This window comes from Amblyomma mixtum, chromosome 2 (genome assembly GCF_055824585.1).
Source record: "Amblyomma mixtum isolate Tamu chromosome 2, ASM5582458v1, whole genome shotgun sequence".
NCBI classification, from domain to species: domain Eukaryota; kingdom Metazoa; phylum Arthropoda; class Arachnida; order Ixodida; family Ixodidae; genus Amblyomma; species Amblyomma mixtum.
In genome coordinates, this window is record NC_143013.1 from 103547431 (window position 1) to 103575364 (window position 27934).

General features: G+C 47.2%; 1 protein-coding gene across 1 annotated transcript in view; it reads right to left on the reverse strand.

Moving 5' to 3' along the window:
* Positions 1–3060: 3060 nt before the first annotated feature.
* LOC149360354 (uncharacterized) overlaps positions 3061–27934 on the reverse strand; it is an 87903-nt gene continuing 63029 nt past the window's right edge. Inside the window, exons 10-15 of the mRNA XM_089572289.1 lie at positions 21072–21220; positions 20725–20809; positions 16315–16532; positions 14992–15079; positions 14327–14604; positions 3061–3344 (exon numbers count right to left, since the gene is read on the reverse strand). Coding sequence (XP_089428415.1) covers positions 3207–3344; positions 14327–14604; positions 14992–15079; positions 16315–16532; positions 20725–20809; positions 21072–21220 — 956 coding nt within the window. The 3' untranslated portion in view covers positions 3061–3206. The remainder of the gene's footprint in view (positions 3345–14326; positions 14605–14991; positions 15080–16314; positions 16533–20724; positions 20810–21071; positions 21221–27934) is intronic.

The window sequence follows — 27934 nt, forward strand, 5'->3', positions numbered from 1 at the left end:
TAATAGACCCAGAACTGCCAAATTTATTTTCTCTAATGTCATCTGCTTAATAAGTGGGGAATCATGCGGCAGTCTCGAAAGCGCCCGCGCAAGTACTTCGCGTTGGTAGAGATTTTAGCGCCCGGTAAGAACCGCCGACATATTACTGTGCATTACGGGAGAAGGCTTGGGTTAAAAGCCCTAGGAGAAAAGTGCAAAAAACTATTTAAACAAAACATATTGAGTAAAAAATATCATAAAGAGCGTACACTTCAACAGCCGATACGAGAAGGATTCAGAGTTCGATAGGTGTTATCGTTGTCACCCGATTCTGAAACTGTTATCGTTGTCACCCGATTCTGAAACTCTTTGCGCCGCCGCGGTGGCTCAGTGGTTATGGTGCTCGGCTGCTGACCCGAAAGACGCGGGTTCGATCCCGGCTGCGGCGGTTGAATTTCTTTGGAGGAGAAATTCTAGAGGCCCGTGTACTGTGCGATGTCAGTGTACGTTAAAGAACCCCAGGTGGTCGAAATTTCCGGAGCCCTCCACTACGGCGTCTGTCATAGCCTTAGTCGCTTTGGGACGTTAAACCCCATAAACCAAACCAACCAAACCCGAAACTCTTTGCCCCGTACTTCGGGTGGCACGTAAGCTACACTTCGGCTGCCAGGATTACCACCCTATCCGACCACCAGACTGTAGAATCTGGACACGTGGGCCCCAACGCCAGGCCTTGTTTGCATTTATAGCCGACACTGTTCTGCATAGTTTTTTTATTTATAAAACTTTCTTCGGAAAGGCTTTTTGAGAGATTGACTGGGGCAGTAGTCTTCTCTCGTGAGCACTTGTAATGCACTGTGATAACACGCATCCGTTGAGGTCTGCAATACTGTACGCAGTGTTCTCTGCAAAAACGAAGCGTAGGTGAGACATATTCCATCTTAGCCGAGATAGCTGCTCAATGGTACGACCAGGTTAATAGGAGAGATATGCGAGAGGCATTTGCCTTGCAGTCGGCGTAGTAAGGTTGATTATGATGGTCGCAGTTAAGTGTTAAGACAAGGTTCGACGCAAGATAACATTAGAAGGTAATCGACGAGTTATGAAATCTCTCCGCTGTCAAGACATGCCAAAAGTACTAAGGTCACATGGTCTGCTCCTGAGCAGTCGCATTTAGAGCGCCTCAGAAGGTAAAGAGGTCCCCAAGGTGTTGGACGTGACTACAGCCTAGAGATTCTGACCTTCAGGAGCATCGCAGGTTCCCTGCTACAAGGTACAAAAACAGTTCTTGTGTCCCAGGAACTTTTCTCAGAACGATTGGGCTCGTAGCTGCACGGAGGAAAAGTGAAGCTCTGGTAACACAGCGCCAACCTTTATTCACACAACGACGAAACATAAAAGCCGGCGCTTTACCTCGCGCCAAAAAAAGGAAACAAAAAGATGTGATAAATACTGCATTAAGGCACATAGCAGTCCCGAAACAACCCTGAATCACTAAAGTCATTCAGTCACTCATCTGGAAAGCCACACATGAATAAAAGATAAAAGAAACTTGAGACACCAAAACCACCGAACATTGTACACAAACCATTTCTTTTTCCACACAAATTCTCACATCTCACAATAGCGAAATCAACGAGTGGCGGTTGTAAAGTGACATCACCTCCACTTCTTTTTTTTCTATACGATAAACTCCACGCTTTGGAGGAACTTAACTCATTTGCTTGCGAGCGTAAAAGGCACAAAAATCGAAGGCAAGGCCGCCAAGAGTTAAGTATAAAATTTCACGCTTTGAATATGCACCGCTCAAAAAATTAACCACAAAAAAAACGAAAAGAAACTTCCAACAGCACCTGGAAGGCCTCTACAGTGTGTCTAATTCGCGAAATAACGCCATCCACCTGGAACACCAGCCAAAATGAAACAGAAGTTTCACAACATTATTTGCTTGCAAATGGGATCAGGAATCAAGACAAACTTGTTCGATCACCGGCCTGTAGTGGGGTCAAGCGGGAGTTTTACTGGCGAGCGACAATTTCGAGTGTATTTAACCCAGCCGTAAACTTTGCAACCCTCCCTACCCTCATCGCTGCTTGTACAACCCCATCAATAGCTATTCCTAAAGCTGAATCGCACAACGCCGTGTTTTCTGTCGACCTAGCGGCCACAGTAGTAGTCTTGTACTTAACGCGCAGAGATGACTATGAGATCAACAATCACTAATCAATGGGGGCTCAGCATGTTCTCTGACGAAGCATGGCCTGTGACAAGCTGACGCTTCGAGGTATTCACGCGAAATCAGTGCAAGCTAGAAGATGACAGGATGGCACAAATCAAGCACGATTGTTGGTCTGCTTAAGGCACTGAAGCAGTAAGACGACTACGGATTCATTTCAGAAACGACACCCAGTATCAGATCCCTGTGCACAGCGACCTGCCACCTACCAGTCTTCTGGCCTTCGCAAGTGACACCAACACAGTGGTCACCACACTGGAGCCGGTTTCTTTGTTAATATCTAATGACTTGGCAGTACTAGTATGACTATCACAGACCAAGACTGCATAACTACTATAGACACGGATATTCAGCTGTACACGTATTTTGTGTGCTTTTGTAGTAGCCACGTACCAAAAGTAAGAAGAAAATCTTTCCTAGAAACAATATCGCGGCAACTGAAATGGATTAAAGCTCTCTCAGAGAAACCATGCCCATTTCCGGGATTCCAGGTACAAATTGGCAGTTGCTGCGTTATCACAGTGGGATGATGCGACAAGATGAAGGTTTCGCTGGTCGGCCATCAATGCTGGGGTATACTAGACGCGACATTCTTGGAACCAGGAAGGCAGAACACATAGATGCGTCCAGCGCCACTGCAACGTAAGAGCGCCGTCACCACGAAAATGGGCAGACAATGCACAGAGTCTCAAATGTTTCCGACTTGCTCAGGCTTCAGGTGCTTTTCAGGCGCTTTAAAATCTCAGCACGCCCGGACGCTTGCGGACGAACTTGAACTGCTGGTTCAAGAACAAAAAGTCACGAAACACTGGATGATATGACTAGGTCATAAAGGAGAATGGTAAAGTCGCCCCGTAATGAAGTGTGAGCGTAGCAGAGTTGTAAATTTCCCCAGCACAGCGTTTGAGATGAGGAGCAGCATCGGCTGTGCGGGGAAAAAAGATTGTCTCGTGGCTGCGCGGAGACGCGGAGGCCATTGGCGATGCAGCCCTCAGACAGCTCGGCGACCGCTGCGCCCCTTTCCCTTGGCAGGGTCGTAGTAGCTGCCCTGGCCGGCACGCTGCACCTTGGTCCATGCGTCCAGCAGGAAAGCAGCCACCGCATCGTCTTCGACGCGCCTGGGACCCACCTGCAGAGGAGGGAAGGGGGCAAGCATATAGATTTAGGGCATTTGATACATCCTAGTCGACATCAAGAGGAAGAAGTGGGCTTGGGCAGGGCATGTAATGCGAACCCTGTCTGTCACATGTATTTAATATTTGCTTATCGTCAGGCGTGTTCCCGCGCAATATGCAATCTGCCAGAGTTATTGTAATCCCTAAAAAAGGTAACAGAGATAATTTATCAAATTATCGTCCCATTTCTATTCTTCCCGTCTTGTCCAAAGGTTTCAAAAAAATCATTTTTCAACGCTTAAAAACTTTCTCCTATAAGCATAACATCATAACTCCGACACAGTATTATTTTCAAAAGAACATATCAACCGAGTTAGCTCTGCTTGCTCAGAAGGAGCTGATATTACAAAATTTTGAAAATAAAAACGTGGTGTTTGGCATTTTTTTAGACTTCACGAAAGCCTTTGATCTTATCAACCACCGAATCCTCCTTCAAAAATTGGACCACTATGGCTTTCGCGGCAAAGCCCTCTCTTTGTTATCTTCATATTTACAACACCGTACACAGTTCGTTGATATAAACAGGCATTGCTCAGCCGTGAAATAAGTAGTTCCAGGCGTTCCTCACGGGAGCATTTTAGGGCCATTCCTGTTTTTAATTTACGTCAATGATATTGTTAACATTGATAAGTATGCTGACTATATTATATACGCCGACGACCCCAGTGTGTTTCTCTCCGGACAATCAAGCCTCACTTTAGCCGAAAGAGCAAACAGGACATTGGCGCTCATAAACACTTGGGCAACTGCAAACCAACTAAAAATTAACGTTGATAAGACCAAAGCAGTTATCTTCCATCCACGTCATAAGTTTTTTCATCCTCCATCCGTTATGATCAATAACAGCCAAATCAAAGTAGTTTCGCAATTTAAAACTATGGGAGTAATTTTCTCTGAGAATATGTCATGGGACGACCACGTCACCTACCTTGTAAACAAACTATCGCGCACGACTATCTATTTACGCCGCCACTGTTGACTGTTTCCAATTTCCATTAATATATTGCTTTACAATTCCTTGTTTTCCTCAGTCATGAATTATGGCGCGCTTGTCTGGGCAACTACTACACTCGGAAATATTAATAAACTTTCACGTATACAGAAAAGTGCAATCCGCATAATTGGAAAAGTGCCTCCTTACTCACACACAGCCGAATTGTTCAATACGTTTAACATCATCCGCATACAGTGTCTATACCCCTATAGACTGATCCGCTATTACAAATCAGAAAAAATCAAACACAATAATTCATAAGCTGATCTAGCCAGGCTCTCAGTGAATGATCCTGTGTATTGCACGGGAAAACCGGAGAGATGGAAAGTTGTCGTTTACCGCACCAATTACGGAAAACAAATGCTCAAGTTTTGCTTGCCATCTCTCCTGAACAAATTTTCCGGAGAAGATGGCACAGACGTCACTGACAAATCTTTCAGGGATTTGCGTAATATATTTTTGCACAACTACATACACCAATATTGTTAGTTTGTTTGTCTACATTATATGTAATCATTCGGCTGTGTTTCCCAGTGTTTTGCATTTTTCGTTCATATCTGTCATGTTTCATAACCTAAAGTTTGTCATTGTTATTCGCATCACGCTTTTGTCCTTTTGTATAGCTTTCTGTTCACGAGCAGCTGCGTTTCTGCTGGTGTATTTTTGTTATTTTGTTATTGATGTATCAGATGCGTTCCACTGTATGCCTTGTAGGGGGCATGGACCTCGTCAAGCCCATTTAGGGCTGTTTGTCCGTGCCCCTAAGCATCGTAGGATGTTTAAATAAACTGATTTGATTTGATTTGAAGGCAAGACAGCCTCATTGTCCTTCAGGGCAACAGAGTGGATTCCAAGAGAAGGGAAGCGTAGCAGGGGGCGGCAGAAAGTTAGGTGGGCGGATGAGATTTAGAAGACTGCGGGGATACGGTGACTGCAACTGGCAAAGGACAGGGTTAATTACAGAAACATGAGAGAGGCCTTTGCCCAGCAGTGCGCATAGCCAAGCTTGTGATGATGATGATGATGATGATGATGATGATACGTGAAAGCGATACCACAAGCCAGTTTGAACAGACTGACCCCAATGGCCAAGTTAAAGGCAAAAGTTCCGAGGCATGTTTCGAAATGCATACAGGTTCCTTCATCACTAACAGGACCAAGAACATGTCGTCACTAAAATGCTAAGTATATGTCCCAACAGTTGGAAGTGCTCTTATTTCAATGAAATCGTACCAAAATTACTTGCTGTCGTACTGGCTCATAGTGTCACGACAGGATTTCTGCAGTTCCACGGGAATTCTCACAGTGCGACACGACAGCGCTGTCATATGTCGCTAACAGTGGTCTTCTTGGAACCATCAGTGAAGAAGAAATGTGCAGAGTCATGAGGCTTCTCGCAATGTTTGCCTTTGACTTGGATAGTGACGGACAATTTGTTCGGTGTTACGCCGGACAAGAAAAAATTTCATATATTCTCAATTATGCCAACCAGTTCAGAGTGCTTTCCAAGCACCCGCACTTTTATTTCAATGAAACAATAGCAAAATTACTTGCTGTGCGTACTGGCTCATAGTGTCACGACAGGATTTCTACATTGTTACGGGAACTCCCACAGTGAGACAAGACAGCGCTGTCATATCGCATTTTTGCCGTCTCGCCCCGTGCCGTTTCATAGCCTTTAAAGGGAAGCCCAAATGGTTTTTTGAGCATTCGAGGTTGTGAGCTTCTAGGTAAAGCACGCAAAGTGTTTTTGCACTAGCATTTAAAACGGTGACCTAGTCGTCGACCAAAACGCAACGATGTTCAGGCTTCTCCTCACTGTCTTTTAGAAGTGCGGAGAAATTTGTAGTGGCGGCATTGTTCTCGAAACTTCAGACGTCCGTTGCCTTCACATGCATGCTTCTGTGCATCGCCTGATGCCGCCAAACAATTCTTCGTGAGCTTCACCTTCGGCTGATTTTCTTCCAAGAAGCAGTTTCTTCGCTGTAAACGTAGCGCCGTCATGCGTGACGTCATTATCGCGGCCTCTGCCGGTCACTGTGCACTGCCGAGAAGACTGAACGCCGACGCTGCTGTATTCGGTAGTTACGCCGCCATTTCAAATCCTAGCGCGAAACGATTGCGCAGGCTTTATCCGCAAGTTTCATCGTCAGTTGCCCTTTAAGAACCGGCTGATGTCACATACACTATTTACTCACGTAATTTGCGCACTTCTTTTCCTCAAATTAGGGCATCGAAAACGGAGTGCGCAAATTACGCGAAGATTTCGCGAACACGTCCTAAAACCTCTACTAAGGTCATAACGCGCAATTTATACTGCATATTTCCGCGTATAAGTCGACCCGCAACTCGCCCCCCTCGCTGGCCTACAAGTAGACACACCTCCCCACCCCGCTCCAAACCCGCGTTATGTAGTTCCCCGCGTGACGGCATGACGGCCAGTGCGCAGCTCGAATCAATAAACGCGTAACAATGCAGTCGTAAAGCCAGCAGTTGAGGAAAATGTTGATCCAATGCGATAAAACGGCGCCCTCCTCGTATGCGGCCCGGATGAGTAGCGGCGAACCGAACAGCCAACGGCTCGGTATAGTTTCGGATTCTGGTGCGACGTACGCTCCGGAGGATACCGGAAGTTCCCTCTCGCAGGCGACCGCCGGCGTGAGCTAGTCAGTTAAGCGGTGCGCAACAGACTATTCTTACCGGAACCGATTTGCAACAAACTACCGGCTTTTCTGACACCACTCACTCACCTATAGCCGCCGCACGGGGTGACACTGCCGCGCCGATCTTCCTAATCCTGTTCTGCGCGCACCCGCGTGCATGATGCTGTGCTTGGGCAGCAGGGAGCGCGAAATATGCGAGTAGAAGTTGTATTTTTCAAAAATCCGGATAAAAAGTTGTGGGTGCGCAAATTACGCGAGTTTAAATGACATAAATCAACCTCAGTTTGCATATACTTGGCAAATTTTGCGACAGCATTCGCCGAGTTCCAATAAGAGCGCCCACCGCACTTGACTGGTCTTCAAATCGTGCACTAACGAGACAGCACTGGATCAAATGACCCGCACTGAACTGTGCAGGGGCACATGTACTACAAACTCAATACGAAGGTGCCTCCTGGCAGCTTCTAACCGGCACGTTCCTCATTTGCGTCGCAATAAGTCTGAGCGCTGCTCACACAGATCACAGCAGTGAACTCTGAGTGCCCAAACAACAAGGATCAACAATCTGATTATGCTTACCGATGCCAGAAGGCCTTGGTGAGTTATTATGCAACAAAAAAATGGAGGACGCTTAAGCTTTGCTTTTAAGAGTGGAACGCGACAGCGTTAAAAAATCCCGGTCGCATCGCTTTCTCATTCGCCTCTCATGCTCTTCAGCTGCACCGCTACCTGCCTCTCATGACGCTGCGCACTTTTTTACGCCAACAGCGCGACTTTGTTGTTTGGTCTGGTTTAGTCATAGAGTTTCTTACTACTACCTAGAGGGAAAGCTGGCGGCGCTGCACTTCAGCCAACATGGACGCTCAAAGCATCATGGGGCGGTGAGCTACTTGTTGCGGCACAGTCGTAGTTTTTCGGGAACACAGAGTGGCAGTACTAAGGCGTTTCATTCCGAAAACGTAGTTCGTGTGTGCGCAGACGACTTTCGCGCGAACGCAGTGTGCAAAAGCCATAGTAGTGAAGACGCGACGACACACGACGCCAATAAAAGGTTTTACTCTTCCGAAATGCCATTAAAAAACCTCTTAAAGTATCTAAACAACAACATTTTTTTTGAAAACATATTTACTTTTAAAAGTGCGCCTGTTAATTACGAAATATTAGTTTTTTTAGTGTACATCACTTGGCCAATAGGAAAGCTAGTCATGTCTTATTTTAGGCAAACTTTGCACTTAAATGCTTTTCTGCTCGTTTGTTGCAATCATTAGACAAGATATTGAATGTTAGGACGTTTGTAGCTATCAAACAGCTTTATTTTTTTATTAATTTTTGGCCAAAAGTTGCAGTTCCGCAACAAGTAGCTCACCGCCCCATGATGCTTTGAGCGCCCATGGTGGCTGAGGTGGTCACGTGGGGTCTCCATGCAAACTCCCATAGACGGCTTGCCAGCTTTCCCTCTAGGTAATAGTAAGAAACTCTATGGGTTTAGTTTACGTCCCTAAGCAAGTCAGGCTATGAGAGACGCCGTAATGGAGGGCTGCGTTTTCGTTGGCGTTGCACTTGTTGATCACTACAGCACACAGAGGCGTACATCAGAAGTGCTCGGGTGGTATGGGCTCCATGACATCGCAATGGTTGACACTCGCACAAAACGTAACGCACATAGGTCCCATATCCGGTGCCTGCCCGTCTGAAGACCGAAGAGATCGCGAAAGGTTGCACCCATGCTGCCGCCCGCACGGGTGAGACCGTCGTCGAAACCACACGGGCGAAACCGGGCAACTCCTGCAACTCAATCGGGAAGTCCTTGACCCCCTCGAATGCCCCCATAATGACCGGGTAGTAATCGCCTTGGATCTTAAAGGGGCATTTGACAATGTAACTCACGAGATCATACTCACTAACCTAGGCCAGACCGACTGTGGCCTCAACACATTCAGAATCAGAATCAGTCTTTATTTGTTGATACATTTTGAGAGTACAGCATATTATGCAGAAGGAGGTCCCGAAGTCAGAGACCGTAATGGGACCTCCTAATTAAATATATCTAGTAAAACATTTAACAGCATACGACAGAACAGATAAATATACAAAACTGAATGTACACGTATGGGATACAATTAAAGCAGACACATGGAAGAGAAATAAAAGCTATTAAAAAGGACCCCCGAAACATATAAAGTTGTACGTAACTAAGCAAGCTGATGTCATACTGAATTATAATCAAGATCATGAAGCAGTGCAAAATACATGTAGGAAGAAATGAAAACAAATTAATCAGAATTAGGGCTTATTGCTAAGGATTGATCGTTTAAAGTGTGCTTTAAAGTTGAAAATTGAATGAGCATTTTTTAGTTCTATCGGTATAGTGTTCCAAACAGCAACTGATGAGAAATTAATTGCCTATTTCCCGTAATTGGTGCGTACTTTAGGTAGGACAATATTGTTATTGAGTGCGAACCGAGTTATGTTGGCGTTTACAAGATAACACTGTGGTATGAGAGGAAGAGCGATTAGATTGTTGGCAAGTTTTTACATGAGAATGCCAAGAGAATATCTAACAAGCTGTGATACGGAGAGGATGTTATGATCCTGAAGAATGAAGGCTGCATCAGTGTAATAAGAACTGTAAGTAAGTATACGAATGGCTTGATTTTGAATTATCTGCAATGATCTTAGATGAATAGCATACGTGGTTCCCCAACATACTATACAGTAACTGATGTGTGGGTGTATAAATGCGTAATATAAGGATATAAATGTACTGTTAGAAAAGTACGAACGAGCTTTAATAAGGATTCTCGAACTGTATGCCATTTTTTTTCTTTATACTGGTTATGTGTTTATGAAACTTTAGATTGCTGTCCAAATGCACACCCAGAAATAAGGCGAAATCGCTAGCTTCTGTTAGATACTGACCAATTGAGAGAGGAGGAATGGAAAGTGACTGCCGTTGATGCGAGCTGAAAACAACGAACTTCGTTTTGCTAGAATTGATGGTCAAACTGTGTTGACTGCACCAAGATAAAAGATTGTCCAGGTCATGATAAATTTTGATATGAGATTAGTAACGCTTGAATCTCGGGTATAAATTGTGGTGTCGTCAGCGTATAATATGAAATTGGAGGAAGCGAGGCACTTTGGTAATGTGTTAATATAAATTAAAAATAAGAGGAGACCCAGAATAGAAACTTGTGGCACAACTGAGTTTGTAAACACAACATCAGAGTAGACACCTTAAATAGTAACGGTTTGTGATCTATTTTGCAATTAATTTTGTAGCAGTAATAACGGGGGGCCGGATATACCAATTTCTTCTAGCCTAGTGAACAAAATTGAATGATTGATGGTGTCAAGAGCTTTATACAAGCCTACAAAGACGGCTCCTGCAAATTTCCTTTCATCTATGGCAATTCTTAATTTGTAATAGTTATAAGAGCAAGTTCAGTAGAATACCCAGAACGAAAACCAAACTGATATGGCGATAATATATTAAATTTATCCAAATATTTAACGAGACGATTCGCAATTAGCTTTTCAATTACTTTGTCTATACACGGAAGTATGCAAATTGGACGATAATTTGTCATTAAAGAATTATCACCCTTCTTAAAGACCGGTACATATGCCAATTTCAAATTCATTCCGCCAATTATGCCAATTCATTCCAATTCCAATTATGCCAATTCATTATTCCAAATCATTCCGATACATATGCCAATTTTTACACACATCCGCATACAAGATAGAGAGCATGGCCCTTACCTACTCTGCACGCGGGGAACCACCTAAGGTAAGGCACTTTCCCCGCTACTCTTCAATCTGGCTATGATGCACCTGCCGGCCCAGCTGGGTGGTGTCGCCGGCGTGCAGCACGCCCTATACGCCACCCTATGGGCCACGTAGGGCAGCACAGGAGACATTAAAACCAGCCTGCAAACAGCGGCGACGATAGTAGACCACTACGCCCACCGCTGCGGTCTTGAATGCTCCCCTGAGAAATCAGAATTTGTGCACCTTCGCCCCTCACAAAAGAGCACAACTAAAATCTCTTTCTCTTGAGAGTGGTCCCATACGCGAAACTGACGATATACGGATACTCGGACTCTACATCCACATACACAGACGGCCAGACACTACACTGGCCAAACACCGTAAGGTGGGGGACCAGGTGGGCCGCATGGTCCACCGGGTTTCCAACAAACGCGGGAGGTTACGATGTAAGGATGCCTTCCGGCTGGCAACCGCCTTTGTAACCAGTCGAATTCTCTATTCGACTCCTTATCTCCACCTACGGAAAAAAAAAAAGGAGGATGCGCTTGAGGTCATCCTTCGCAAAATTATTAAGCGTGCCCTTGACTTCCCCATCACTACTTCAAACAGCCGGCTTATGGCCCTTTGGGTGGTGAATACTTTCCGGGAGCTCCAGGAGGAGCACCTGACAAACCAGTACACGCGCTTGTCGCTAACGGAGTCGGGTCGCCGCCTTCTTGCTCGACTCCATATCCAACACGCCCCTCCAATGGAAGACAGGTTTCACATCCCAGAACTGCGGATACGTGCCCTCCACGTGCGGCCTCTTGCAGCCAACATGTCACACGAAGACCATAGTGGTCGGCGCCTGGCACGAGCGGAAGCGCTAGCCCGACATTGTGGCAGCAAAACGGGCGTATACTACGTGGACGCCTCCGGTCCTCACCACGGGGTATGGTACACGGTCGCGGTAGTTCACAACAGCAACACGGTTAACGGCCTCACCCTCAGAGCCCCCAGTTCAACATAAGCAGAAGAGGTCGCGATTGCTCTCGCAGCCTCACATTCCGATTCAAAATACATAATCACCGACTCGCGAGGGGCCTGTCGGAACGTCGAACAAGGCTGCACTCCCTTCCTAGCCTTTCGAATCTACCAAAATTGCATACGGGATACGGACCCCGCACACCGTTACCTTATATGGGCCCCTGCTCATCAGGGGTTGGCAGGAAACGAGGCAGCAAACGCAGCCGCCCACGCGCTCTCTCTCACCGGGCAGTTTTCTCCTCCCCACCCGATCAGTAACCAGATCCTAATCCGATCTATACCTTCAAAGATGTTACAACCTACTATCAAGACAGTCACCGCCTTCACCCGAGCCCATGCAAACGCCTGAAGAAGGCGGATGAGCGGCTTCTTCTCCGCCTTCTCACCAATACATTTCTGAGCCCTGCAGCACTAGAACATTTTGACCCCTCCTTTAACAGCAGCTGCCCGCCCTGTAGTGCGGTGTCTTCTGACACCTATCACATGGTGTGGGCCTGCCCCTCAAACCCGGCTATTCCCCCCCTCCCCAACCCACCCTGTGAGGACTGGGAGGCGACCCTGCTCGGCTGCCACGACACAAGCCTTAGTGGGGCGCGCCCTGGCGGCGGCCACCGCCACTGGGGTCCCATACTAGGGGCCTCCACCTAGTGCTTGTAAGGTGTAAGGGATCGGTAGCGTTCGCGGGGGTCATTGGAACGCGGCTGGGGGCACTCAAAGCGGAGCGTCTCCTTTCTTGGAACGCGGCCGCTCGCGAACGCGCCGGGAAGTACGGGTGTCCACCCCGCCACGCGGTACCGATTCGCGCACGTGCTGGCACGAATGTCTATTTGTGTTTGTTTTTATTTTGGGGTGGAGAGAGTGCTCTACCTTACGGAAGCTGGAGGGCTGGCCATGCCCTGGATGAACCAATGATGTTAAGACCGCAACAAGATTGGAAGCTACGGAATGTGGGCCGGGCCTTTGGGGCTTTAAAACTGGGCCCCGGAGCCGGAAGCGGGGTTCTGCGCTAAGGTGAGATGCTACGCATCTTCGGCTACGCCGAGTAGGGGCCTCCCCTAGTATTAGCCAGTTCCACCCTTTGGTTGTTTGTCTTTTTGCCGTTGTATCTAACTTGTATATTCTGTAAATATTTGTATACAAATCTTCAGTTATTCCCTTTTTTCATCCCTGCATCTCAACTGATCACAAGACCGTCTCTGACGGGGCACCCCTGGTGCAGAGATCGAGCTTCAGTCTTCGAGATAAACCAACCCGTCTCTGGCGGGGCACCCCTGGTGCGAGGAAGATAAAGAACCTGTGATCTTTACTTAAGGATTGGTCCCTTACGGGCTGATCCAAACATACCTCCTGTTCCTTTCTAATAAATGTTTTCACCACCACCACCGGCGGCTTTCAAACGTTTACAGCCCGCAGACTACAGTCCAGAAAGTACAGTAAAAGCCCCAGGGGAATTGGGAAGCTGTTTCTTTTTCTTTTTATATTACGGCGGAAGCCTTTAATGACTCATCGTTGTAAGCAGGAGTTGTCGACAGAAATGTCACGCTTTTCAATTGGTCGAAATGGTCGTGAGGTCACAGTGCGCGAATTTCAAACGGGGCCAATTGTACTTTCGCTAGTAACCATGCAACCAATTAAAGGGATTGTATAGTGATGCTCCAAGTAAGTGGGACTGAGTTTAGTTAATTGCTTTATTAACTGATTAGCCTAAGTAACCTTTCTAGTCAGACCACATAAATAAATATGACAGTAGGAAATTGGTCAAGTTCGGGAATCGAACCCCGGTCTCCGGTGTGCGAGACGGGCATGCTAACCCCTCCGCCATGCCAGCTTTTTTTTTCCCCCTCCGCCATGCCAGCTCGAGCTCCTCCGCCATGCCAGCTCGATGGCAAAGGCGCGTCTAGTGAATACGGTGTCTTCGTTCGCTCCCATCTTCCTCCCTTCCCTTACGGCGAGGTTCAGGTGTCCACCAAGATATGCGAAACAGATTTCCTTTCCTAAAAAACCAATTTACCGACGAGCAAGACGTACAGCCGAATGGGTGATGGCGTTCTGTAAACTCCCTGGCAGCGTTACAAGACTCTGTCGCGTTCCACTCTTAGAGGCGAAGCTTAACATCTTAACCGCACATCAGTGACACAAGCAGCTACATCGCGCTTAAGGCTTTTGCCTCCCGCACTTTAGTCAACGAAGTGCCCCCCTGAATTTTCGATTTCCTCAGTTACAAATATAATCATTGGTTTTTATTTTTCTTCGCACTAACCCTTCCTGAAAACGCATTCTACACTCGGGGACAGCTTTCTGTGGCTGTGCAGTGTAAGTTGCGAGCCGGAGACACTGGCTTCCACAAGCGCACTGTTCCCACGCACGCAGGCAGGACCAAAGATACAGGCCTGTGAGCTAGCGGCGCGGGCTCGTAGCTTGCACTGCGTAGCCACAGAAAGCTGTCCACGCGACACCTACTAAAGACGCAGCCACGTACCCGAACCTCCGGGGTCCTTGCAGCTGGCTCGGCAGCTGCGGTGGCAACTGGCCGGGATGGCGACACACACTGGTCGTCACGTACCCGTACCTCCGAGGTCCTTGGAGCTGGCTCGGCAGCTGCGGTCGCCGGTGGCTGGGATGGCGGCTCACGCTGGTCGCTGGATGTTGGCTGCTGCGGCACGGCTGACTGCCAGCAAGCAACCGTCGCCTCTGGTGGCGGGCACGCCGGGATCGAGACTTCCGGCTCGGCCGTGATGTGCACCCTGAGCTCCTCACCTGGCGACGGGAACGGGTGCCGGGGAAAAGAAAGAGCGGTACGGACGAGTTCGTACGAACGCAAGCCCGTTTCAAACCGTCACGCCAGCATGACGTGCCACCACCCATAGGAGATTTGAACGATTGTTTTGCAAAGCGTAACCTGAAAAATGACCAGATGCTTAATCATTATCATTATCAATTTTTCTGCTGACCGATTTATCGATCCATCGATTCTGTCACATGCATCGATCGATCGAGTTTGTTTCTTGTCTGACTGTTTCTTCGACTGATTTACTGATTATTAATTGTAAATGTTCTACTGACTGATTCATTGATCTGTAGGTCGATTATCGCACATGCGAAACAAGGGAATGCACGATTCCCGGCCCCTTGGAAATCACCTACCCGGGATCCCATAGCTCTCAAGGGGAACGCCATACGGGGCCCCGCCTTCGGTGTAGAGGCCGACCTCCTGGGACTGCTGGGCGGCAGCCTGCGGGTAAACAAGCAACAAAGAAGACCATTGCTCAAGTAGTACTCTATTTGCAGCCCCGTGATATGACGAAAACTTATTTGTGCACGGACTGTGCTGGCGTGCAAGACTAGCTGTCATTTCCCTAGTGTAAATGTGCAAGGCGTTCCGTATTTATCAATCTGGGTTGTAAAAAATTATCCTGCGCAAACTACATGCCTGTTTGTGCTCAAGCACAGACGGTAGAGTGGCTTATGATAGTCTGCGTTTTTCGGTAAATAATTTAAGCTTCCGAACTTGCCCAAATTGTCTCGAATCGGCGAAAAACTATGCGAGATTTTTCGGCTACAGTCGAACCCGGATTATAGGACTCTAGGAGGATTGCGGAATTGTTCCATATATCGGTAATTCGTTTATAAAATATGAAATAGATAAGCTAGTCTGTAATCTAAGAGCAAGACTGCGTTGCAGACTGGTAAACAGCGCAGAGACATGCAGGAAGCTACGTCTTCTGCACTGAACGATTAGTTGATAACGCGTCTGGTGCGTCTTCCTGCCCCTGGTACACCGTGTCCTGGAAAAGGAGAACACTAATCGGACTGGGGGTGTATGTCGCAGAATACATTCACCTGGGAATGTCAAGTGGGAATGTCATACACGGTGGCGACCAATCATGTTTATTCCTCTTTTTGGTAACTATTCCTTACTATCTTATTCCACCTTTATAGCTCCAATTCTCATCCCCAGTGTCCCCAAATCTCTCCATCTATCACGCAGTTGCTTTCTCTGGGCAGCGGACGCGCGCACTCAATTGGGCAGGAGTACGTTAGAGCTGTCATCGTCGCTTCATCGCATAGGAGGCGGAGTTTGTCTCGACGTGCCCCTTTGCCAGCGGATAGTTTAGGGGGATAACAACCGTTCCTATGTTTGGAGATGCCATTTTGTTTCCGGATGATTACCTAACTTATCGTATGAACGCAGAATCTAAAAACCATTTCTTAAAATAAGACTTGTACGCCGGACAGCTGTATTGAAAGATCTCGTGGAACACAGGGCTGCAAATGAGGCCTTAAAGAATAATACTGCGAAGCCATAAACCTCAGCCAGAGAAACAAAATGGCGGAGCTGTCATCACGTTAAGCAGTGAAGCTGAACATCGGGGCAAACCAGTTGGTCTCTCTGGCTCACTTCGCGGGAGGCACCACCATCGCGGACAGTGTCTACGGGCGCCTCGGACGGACACCACTTGCACTAACCTGTTCTTCGGTTGCAAGCTGCTGTGGGAGTGTGGCGATCCCAGCGTGCTCGAAAGGCGGAGGAGCGTTCGGGATCCAGAAGAGCGGCATCTGGTCGCTGGTGGAGGGCGGCTGACCGTACGCCATGTCCGCACTTGGCTCCATCCAACTTGGGCCGGCTGCCGCGGGGACGTAATGGCTCTGCTCGCCATCGGGGCCTTGCGGGAATGCGCCGGGGGCTGGAGTGCGTAAGAGTACGCCATGAGCATCGCTCACTAGGTGCTGCAGTGCCGCAGTCGACACGACCGCAAAAGCGCTGAATTGAGCCAGATGGCTGGTCGTCACCCTAGACCACTCGACTAGCCTTAAAAAGACACCAGTCACACGCTAGTCCTGTCCTGCTCCCGGTGTGTGTCCGTATCTTACTGCAGTAGACAAGATGCATCGGATACGACCGCAGTAGAACACGCTTGTCTTCATCCTAGCTAACAGCGTGGAACATGAGACGAAGAACAAAAAGATGGCACAGAGACCCGATGTCTTCGGTCTTTCGCTCCGCATGTCGCGCCTTCGGTAGAACGTACCAACTGATACAATGTGCAAACGTAAAATGCCAAAGAGTACATGCGTAGTCCAAGCATTCCCCAAGCCGTACTGAGAAGAGAGCGCACATGCCTAAACCAGTACTTCCTCAGTATGATTGGACAACTACCTTCCAAAGCTGTATTCATTCCGACGACTGTGGTCCGAAGCACCACCGCATCTACTGCCGCGATCGGAGCCCAGCGTGTGTGAGAATCCCTCCCGCAGACGTAAGTTGCACCCCGAATGTTCGTCGCTGAGTGTCAAGCATAACGATCAGACCGCGGCATGCAGATTTCTCGGTAGAGGAATTATTTGGCGCTCCTGCAACGCCGTAGCCGGCGAAACGGGCAGCTGTCAATGTTGTTGTCAGGTGTCGCATGCAAGCGAAAGCTGCCAGTACTCTCGTGTTTGCAATGGTCTTGCCTGGGACATGGCAAGGCAAGGCGCGTTAGGGTTAAATGTGACGGGCGATACTGCGAGCAAGCAATTCCGCCATCTGTCGTCGGACACGTGAAAATTCCGTCACGTCGGCAATGAGAAGCAGAGGCGAATTACAGAGTAAATTAAAAAGCGCTCTTCCGTTTGGTGACAAGTTAGCGCCGTTGGACAGGAATCAAGCCTACAAAAGCGTAAAAGAATGAAGGATCGGACAAGTTATGTCACAGTTTCGGGTCCTATAGACCACCACTAGACAAACCACCTCTACACTGGACGTAAAGGGTGGCAGTATTAGAGTTATAGCATATCGCTACCTGTTTACGTTACCGCTTACCGTGTTACCGGACGCCGGACTTCTGGTTAGCGCTGCGCACGCCAGAAGACGTTTTAACATAGTCTCTCCTATGACAAGTTGCCGTAAGGCGGAAACGGCTGATGATGATGGTAGATGCTCCAGAATTTATTACAAACAAAATATGGTGCATTACAAGAATTCCTTTGCGGTGTGATGCTACATGCACTTTCAACATCTTTTTCTCTGCATATAAAGACGTGCACATTACTTTTCTGCTAGCGGCCGGCTCAGCGGCTCTTAAAATATTCTGGTCATTAGACAATTTTATTACACATAACGCAGTAAACTTGCGTACGCTGCGCTAACTGCGTTTCGAACGCTGTAAAAAAAATCGCCCTATGACACCTTCAGCTTGCCGTGCGCAGCAGTGCTCCTTTGGATGCTTGTATGCATGTCTGGATGTAGACATAGTGGCGCCATGTAGTGACAGTAAGTCAAAGCGCTTCATTTCTGGTCCGGAGAAACTTTTTTCTGCATTTAGTGATGAATATGACAAAAGGTTGCTTGGTTGGATTATGGGGTGTAACGTCCCAAAGCGACTCAGGCTATGAGAGACGCCGTAGTGAAGGGCTCCGGAAATTTCTACCACCTGGGGTTCTTTAACGTGCACTGACTGGCTTCTAGAATTTCTCCTCCAAAGAAAATAAACCGCCGTGGCCGGGATGGAACCCGCGCGTTTCGGGTCAGCAGCCGAGCACCATAACCACTGAGCCACCGCATTACCAGTACGTTTTTTTTTTTTTTCGAGGAAGAAAATATTAAAATAGAGGAATATGTTAAAGCTGGTACAAAGCTTAAGAACTGCAGTGTTTTCATTGCTATTTTGGCTATGTACACGGTAGATCACTACATGCAAGGCATGTAGTTCAGGCTTAACTGCTTCAAAATCACTGAATTATCTCAAAAACATGGGCTAGTTGAAACTTATACCTCGACGTAAGAGTGAGAGTATGCGAATTAAAAGCAAATACCTTCATTTAGAGCGCGAAATGGCGCCGAGGAATGCAGCGGCGATGCTGTATTTACTCCGAAGCGGCCGTGCAGTGCGCCGCCATGTTTGCTTACGAGCGAACGCTTTCTCCTCAACGCTAAAACAGATTCCATAAAGTGCTAGCGACCCGGTAATGGGCGCGCATGCGCAGTTGTCGCCGAGCCCGGTAAACGTTAACGTAAACGAGGAAACGATATGCTATAACTATTACTGGACGTTTTCAGCATTCCGGAGACGTATATACCGGTTTACCGGACGCCTCCCGCGCATGCGCAGTGGTCCTGTCTGGCCACACCCTTGTCACAGCGAGTGCGCGGGAGGCGTCCGGTAAACCGGTATATATGTCTACGCTAATACGTCTCCGGTATGCTGAAAACGTCTTCTATTATTTTGGTTGCTCGTAACGTAGGCATAATCATCAAAGGCAAGCTGAGAGCCATGGCTGCATGGTGTCCGAATAAAAAATTCTCTCAGATTTTATCCACTTACCGCCAGATTCGAATTGAGCAGAACACTAGCAGCAACGGAAGCCACATACGTGCCGAACAGATCTGATCGACGACAAAGGTCGTCGCACACATGTACAAAAAAAAAAATAGGTAGAGCGCAGATGGCCCATTGAACCGTTTTTGTGCACTAACCTGCCGTCGAATATGCCGCAAAGCTCCGCTCCTTGTACCGGTGCCGTCGCTTAACTAGTGCATGGTGAAATAGAGTTGTTAGCATAACATCCAATATGACAATCACAAAATGAACAAGGGAGGGGAAAACCTCAGGTTGTTTGAGCCAACGTTTCGACAAGAGGACTTGTCTTCGTCTGGGCCTTCGTCTTGGCCCAGACGAAGACAAGTCCTCTTGTCGAAACGTTGGCTCAAGCAATCTGAGGTTTCCCCCCCCCCCCTTGTTCATTTTGTGATCGCCAAGGACCACCTACCACACGCTCTCTCTACCATGGAATCCAATATGACAGGTTGTCCACTTGAAATGGCTATTATTACTGGGCCAAACTGTAGCAGTGGCATTCCGCAAGATCCCGGCGTCGTGTGCGCGAAGCCGCGACTTGTGAAGCCTCCATCCTTAAGAAGCAGCACCCAATGCCCATCCACCCACCTCTGCGTGCCTTCACTCGCAGGAAAAATCCCTGCATAGTGTGCGTGATGCCTTGGCCTCAACGCTGATGCCGCAGCCGGCAATTTCATAGCCACAGCTGCCCCGAAACAACGCCTCAAGCAGGACAGCAAGGAACCACAGGAGGATACAACTTAAAGTAACAGCAGTTGGCAACAATATGCTATGGTCCGCGGCGTCCTGTATTACTCCGTCGACCAGTCACAACAGTGACTGGTGAACGCAATCAAACAAGGCAGAGGCATCAAAATTCTTGAGCTTATCATGTGGTCTGATAGTTCAGGCAACTAGAAAAGCTTTAACAGACAAGTTGTATCCAACTACAGAGCGCGTGCAGGGGCAAAGAGGAAAGTAGGAGAGGCACGGCGCCAGAGGCGGGTCGAAAGTATTGCAAAGGCAACAAGCGCCTTGTCGCAAACACGTTGCGCTAGCCACAAGGCAAAGCATTTGTCGCAAAAGTGAATGCGAAGCGCAAAACAGGAAACGCAAAGACAAAAGCACCCTGGTATCGCAGCTTCATGGCATCAGTTCGTATGATCGTCCATCGATTTGTTTTGTTTTTTTTTGTTTCACCTGCAGGCACGATCCGGGCAGAAAGTTAAATACCTCTTGAAGAAAAAGACACATGCATTGTAACGGGCACAAATATCGAGAAGACAGGGTGAGGAAAGCGCAAAGCAGTACTGCACTGCAGTGATGCCTGTGCCGCATGCAAGGGCCGGAACGCTCAAGTGGTGTAGACTTTAAGAACAGCAGTGTTACGAAATGCAGAAAAGAAAATGAAATGAAATCATAAATTAAGCAAACCTGGCCCGCATTTCAAACACCTGACGCTGCTGTGCCTTTTACGACCGTCTTTGGTTTTCTGCCCCTCTTTGTAGCGCTTTGCGCTATCCCCCAGCTTTCGAAGAAGTGGCGCTAGGAGCGGACGTACCTGGCGCAGCGTAGGGGGGCACCATGCCTTCACCACCAGCGCCAGGTCCGTGCATTCCCATCGCAGGAACCTCCATCACGACGAACTGCAAAGGAAGCAAAGCAGACAGCCTTTTCTCAGAGGGAGTGCGTTAGGGGTCAGGTTACTCCTTTTTCACTCCAATATAGGCGTATTTGTGTTTAGAGTGCATAAACCACGCGCATGCGCACTGAGCGTCGTCGGTTGATCTCGGCGGCCCGGAGCCAGAATATCCGAGGAAGTAAGGTCCGCATGTTGGACCGGCCTCTCAAATGCTGAGCTCTCGACTGCAGCGTGCGCCTCGAGTGATCCGGGGTTAGACCACCAACCTGGTGTCCGGGCGCAGGCTGGGCCGGCATCAGGACGTTGGAGGCCGAGTCGATCTGGGTTCCGTACGGCACCCAGATGAGCGTGCCCTGGGGTGCGGGTGTCGGCTGCCCGGCCATCCCATACGACCAGCCCTGGTCCTGGCCACCATCTGTACGCGCGCAGGAGTGCAGGAGAGAGGAGAGAGGAGAGAGAGAGAGCACAATCACAGAGGTAACATAATAACTCTACCAGCCAGCTCTTACTCTGTCCGCCAAATAGCGGATATAGTTATGTTACAAAAGCGATCTTTCCGGATCACTAGCTTCTAACCGGCATCGTGCAGGCCGTTATTACATGATCTCGTCCCAATCCCCAACGAAAAAGGAGATCACCTTTAGGGTTTACAATTTTTTTTTTTTTTTCAAATAAACTACGGCCGGCGCACACAAACAATCCACACCACTGCAGCGTAAAAAAGACGATCACAAAGGAAGACAACACTTACGACACGGACAAACGCTGCTGTGTAAGTGTTTTCTTCCTTTGTGATGGTCTTTTTTGCGCAGCAGTGATGTGGAAGGAAAGTAACCAACTTGCCTAGAAGCTCGTTTTACTAAAGCACACAAACAACCACGCAGCCATTCTGATCGCGAGCGCGGATTAGTATACCCTTCGCACAACATGCTCTGAGAGCGCTTGGTTCCCCCATAGGAACCCCCAGGTTTATTAATGCTGCTAAATGAAGGTTATGTGAGATAAGCCATCCAGACAGTCGTACTGTAAGCTTCGAACTAAACACGAACAAGAGAATTTAAAAACGAATAGCTAGACGAGGTGTCTGCTGAGGCAGAGTAAATAATATCACAACTCCCATTCACTTGGCAAGCGCAAAGATCGCCCTTTGGAAGTGTCAGTGGACCCTGCTAGTATCTTTTCTCATCAACTAATACATGTAATTAGGTGCTGCTAGGTTTACGTTTCAGTGTACTGTTTGTGTTTCATATGACGTTGCTGCTATGCTCTTGACTAACACATTTTCTTCTTTGTTGCTCTATACACTAGATGACGCACTGACAACTCCACAACTGATCGAATCACGGAATGGCTGATCTGGTTTGGTTTGGTTTATGGGGTTTAAAGTCCCAAAGCGACTAAGGCTATGAGATACGCCGGAGTGGAGGGCTCCGGAAATTTCGACCACCTGGGGTTCTTTAACGTGCACTGACATCGCACAGTACACGGGCCTCGAATTTCTCCTCCAAAGAAATTCAGCCGCCGCGGCCGGGATCGAACCCGCGTCTTTCGGGCCAGCAGCCGAGCACCATAGCCACTGAGCCACCGCGGCGGCTGTGGAATGGCTGATCTGAACCAACCACGCGGTCAACATATACCAGGTCTTTCAAGCAAGTCGGCCACTATTTTTTAACAACAGTATTTCTAAGGTAGAGACATTTTTGAGGCATAGCAATACCAGTTTGGCAGACGTCGAAAGGCGGGTCGAATCATATTAACTAGAGTCATGAACTAAATTCTAATAATTAACTTCTTAACTATTACAGATAGGCATCTTAATGCAGTTAGAGATTTGCCGCCAGCCGTTAGTAACAGATCTATCAGTTCTAGAATTTCTAAAAGCGATTACCTCGTCGCTGCGGCTCAACTAATTTGAATAATTTCTGCCGCCATTCGAAAACCGTGCGCTTGCGGGAGGGCGCAAAGCGACGTCATTCAAATTTCGACACTCCCTGACGTACGTACACTGTACAGCAGTGGTCTCCGCTCCTCCAAACGTCACTGCTCCAGCGCGGGCGGGGCAGAGGAACGTTTCACCTGCGTCACGGAGTGTCGCGATTTGATTGACGTCGCTCTGCGCCCTCCAGCAAGCGCACGGTTTTCGAATGGCGGCAGAAATGAATAAAATTAGTTGCGCCACAGCGACGAGCGCAATCATTCTTTGCGAAATTCTGAAAACCGTCATATACATTCCTAACGGACGGCTATGATTCTGATTGAAATCAGGCGCCTATCAGTAATAGCGGAAAAGAATTAGAATTTAGTTATTCGGTTGGTTGGTTTATTGGGGTTTAATGTCCCAAAGTGCCTCAGGCTATGAGGGAAGCCGTAGTAAAGGGGTCCGGAAATTTCGACCACCTGGGGCTCTTTAACGTACACTGACAACGCACAGTACACGGCCCTCTAGAACTTCGCCTCCATTGAAATTCGATGCCGGCTGCGGCGGCTGAATTTCGATGGAGGCGAGATTGCGTTATCAGTGCACGTTAAATAACCCCAGGTGGTCGAAATTTCCGGAACCCTTCACTACGGCATCCCTCATAGCCTGAGTCGCTTTGGGACGTTAAACCCCAATAATAGTTACTTTTATGGGGTTTAACGTCCCAAAGCGACTGAGGCTATGAGAGACGCCGTAGTGGAGGGCTCCAGAAATTTCGACCACCTGGGGTTCTTTAGCGTACACTGACAACGCACAGTACACGGCCCTCTAGAATTTCACCTGCATCGAAATTCGATGCCGACTGCGGCGGCTGAATTTCGATGGAGGCGAGATTGCGTTATCAGTGCACGTTAAAGAACCCCAGGTGGTCGAAATTTCCGGAACCCTTCACTACGGCATCCCTCATAGCCTGAGTCGCTTTGGGACGTTAAACCCCAATAATAGTTAGTTTTATGGGGTTTAACGCCCCAAAGCGACTGAGGCTATGAGAGACGCTGTAGTGGAGGGCTCCGGAAATTTTGACCACCTGGGGTTCTTCAACGTGCACTGACATCGCACAGCCAACCGAATAACTAAATTTTAATTCTTTCTAGCTATTACTGATAGGCGCCTGATTGCAATCAGAATCGTAGCCGGCCGTTGGGAATAGATATATCAGTTTCTAGAATTTCGCAAAACGTGATTGCGCTCGCCTTACTTTACTAGTTAACATAATTCATTTGTTTTTGACGTCTGCCAACACTGGTATTATCATGCCAAAAAAGTGTTCTCTTTACTTTGAACACCTTTTTTTTAATGAGTGCTGTTTTTTTAATTAGTGGCCGGCTTCCCTGAAACACCTGGTATGTGAAACATCAGGCAGAAGAATAATTTTGGCAAATTTCGTTCAGTACGGGCAGAGAATCACTCAGCTCGAAGGGTATGGAACAGGAAAAGAGAAACTGGCGGCCGTGTTCTCTAACCGTCCAATCCATTTCACGTTTCATTTGGCCGTGATGTGAATCGTCGCATAAGCAGCAGCGAATGAGGAACCAAGCGGCCAACCGCAAACAAGGTAGGCCTGGTCGTGAAGCTGCCGCTTACGAACGGTCAGCTTTCTATAGTACTGCAGCAGAGGTTAGGAAGGAAAAGGAAGGAAAAGGAAGGAAACGGGTCTTTGTTCCTGTAGTAACAGAGTGATGCGATCGGCGATATCATTCACCTCACACATTATTTTTCTGCAACACAACAGCTACCATTTACTCCATGGTGGAGAAAGGCGGCACGCTACATCACCGACCACGGCAAGTAAAGAACTACTGCTAACCCCGTCTCCCAGCCTCCTCCACGACCGTCTCGGGCCTTCCCTTTTCTCATTCCTCTGCGAGGGAGGAAGAGTCCACTTTCCGGAGAGGGAATGCAATTCCCTCCGAGGTCGTCGTGCGGGAAAACCGGGCGCCCAGTTGTCTCAAAGCAAGGAGATAAAGCCCGGTGCGGCTAACGCCTCCCGTTTCTATAGTTCCCGCGCCATGGGGAGTGGGCTACTTCAGCCCTAGCGACCAAGCACCTCCTCACAGCTCTCCCTCTTTACACCTCCGCACCCATAATCCCGACGACCAACCCGCTCCCCACGGCACGGGGCAGGGACAAGGGCCCGCCTCCTTAACCTCCAGCCTGGCCTCTGCTGCAGTGTCATAGAAAGTTGACTGCGAGTTTAGCCACTCTGCAGCCTCCGCATCCAACTCGATTGAGCCACATGGACCACGCTCCGTCATTTGAAAACAACCATCGCCCAGTTTCTTTGCCGAGACGGGATTAGTACACGTCGTGGTGTAAGGTGCATAGGTGATTGAAATTGAAATTGAAATTTATTCCGCAACAGAAGAGGAATGTTGCGAGGAGGGCAGGTAAAAAGCTGAAAAAACAGCTTGAGGAGTCCTGACCTCCCAGCATACACAGTAGCGCAGCAGCGTGCGGCGAAGGCGTACACGTCCACATCAAAGCGAGGAAAGAAAAAAAAGAATAAACAGGTTATACAAACAAGGTACGCAATTTCTGTGAGGAAATCGCAGAAATGTCATTATTTGTTTCAGTAAAAAGATAATTTAAAACCGTCGGCAATGAGTATTTCAACAATTGTTTCCCGTAGTTAGTCCGGCATTTGGTGACATTCCAAGGTTCCAAAAAACGTACGTTATAGGTGGTGGTGTTTATCTGCAATCCGGCTAGGTTAGTTAATGCATCATTATTCTTTAGTATTCCCTGTTTATAAAGGTGGGATAGTTTGTAATTGTATAGTGATGTAACAGGAACGATACTGTGCTTTTTAAATAGGTCTGCAGTATGGGAGCGATACGGAACATTGCAGACCAGACGTAAGACCCGTTTCTGCAATATTAAAAGTTTGCTGATGCTTGTTGCTGTTGTTGTGGACCATACTAAGAAGGCATAGCTTAATGTGGAGGAAAATAAACAGTTATATAAAAGGACGTTAACTGAGGTAGGGAAATAATAACAGTGGCGGCGTATGATGCCAATAGTTTTCGACAACTTATTTACTATATAGCCGACGTGTTCATCCCATGTCATATTTTCAGAAAAGTATACACCTAGTGATTTAAAAGTTCTTACTATTTCAATATTGGTATTGTTTAACACAATGTGCGGCAACTGGATTTGCTTGTGGCGGGGGTGAAATAGTACAGCTTTTGTCTTGCGATGTTTAAGTGCTAAACAGTTTGTTTGAGCCCACGTATTTATTTTAGACAGCGCGCTATTGGCTTGATTTGCTAAGGTCTCACATGAGTTGTCTGAAAAAAATAAACTAGTGTCATCTGCATAGATAATATAGTGGGCATTTTCGTCAAGGCGTACTATTTCGTTTATATACAGGATAAACAGAAACGGGCCCAGAATACTGCCCTGTGGGACACCTGATTTTACTGATTGTACTGCAGAATTTTGTCCTCCAATTACTACAAACTGAGATCTATGTTGCAAATAAGATGCGATTAATTCTTGTGCTTTCCCCCTAATGCCATAATGATCCAGTTTTTTAATGAGAATGTTGTGATTTATGAGATCAAACGCTTTTGAAAAATCCAGAAACAGTCCAAGCACCATATTTTTGCGTTCGAAATTTGACAAAATAAACTCCTTTTGGGCCAAAAGTGCCAGCTCTGTCGACTTATTCTTTCGAAACCCATATTGGGCGGAACATATAATGTTATGACGATCAGTAAATGAGGATAGGCGCTTCAGAATTATTTTCTCCAGGGATTTCGAAAAGACGGGCAAAACCGATATTGGACGATAATTTGACATATCGTTCCTGTCACCTTTCTTGAATAGAACAATTACCTTTGCTGTTTGCATGGCATGCGGGAAAGTTCCAGTCAACAAGCATATATTGAAAATGTGGGTAACGCAAGGGGCTATTTCTCTTATTCCAGACTTTATAGGCTCTATCTGAAAGCCACAGGCATCAGTTGCTTTGCTGTTATTTACTGCCAAAAATGTAGTTACAACTTCACTTTCCGAGACTGGTTCTAAAAATATTGTTTGTTCATTTGGGCCATTCATAAGAGATAAGTCAGCGGCGGGTTCGCTAACGTCGCCAAGTGACAGAAAAAAAGTATTAAAGGCGTTGGCTAGTTCAGCACCCTGTAACTCTATTCCATCTTTTGTTATTTTATTTACTGCTTCTGCTGAGGTCCCGGTTGCCACTTTAAGTGCCTTCCAAACATTGCCTGTGCGCCCTTCACTCGAGTTAAAGAGGTGAATATAATATTGTCTTTTTTTCAGCCCGAAGGTGTTTCGTGACAAAATTCCTGTATGACTTGAATATTTTAAGGGCTTCAGGAGATTTAGTTCGTATGAACGTCCTATATAATTGATCTCGTTTCTTTAAAAGTTTTAACGATTCTTTAGTTATCCAGGGTTTGCGACTGTTTTTACAGGTTCTGCACTTCTTCATTGGAAAACACTCAAAGTATACTTCGGAAAATTTACACAAAAATGTTTCATATGCTACGTTCGGGTCATTTGCTGCGAACACATCGTCGCAGCTGACTGTGGTTAGACGCTCTTTAAATGTAGAGAGCGTTGTAGGATTAATAACTCGGTAAGAGAATACGGAACGTGGGGTCTTTACTGCATTAGTGCACTGATTCACTGATATAACTATCGGCAGGTGGTCGCTGATGCTATGAATCAATGTACAAGCTCTAACGAGGGATGCATCGAAGTTGCTTAAAAAAAGGTCTAAAAGTGTCGTTGATTGTGTAGTGATTCGTGTTGCTGATGTTATAAAGTTCTGACAGGAATGAGAGTTTAAGAGGGATTCGAGTTCTAGTTTTACATTGCTATCAACGAGCATATTTATGTTCAAGTCACCACCAAAAATTAATTTATATTTACTTGCACTCACAAATTCTAAAAATGAATCAAGAAAAGTCAAAAACAACTGGACATTGGTAGAAGGAGGACGGTAGCATACACACAATACTGTAGTACCACATCAAATAACAAGAGTTTCATAAAAGGGGTTAATACAGGAAAATTCAGTAAGTTGTTCGGAATCCAATAAATTTGAAACTAACATTGCAACACCACCACCCCTTTTGTCACTACGGTTCATGTAATACGATTTATGTGTCTGATATGTACACA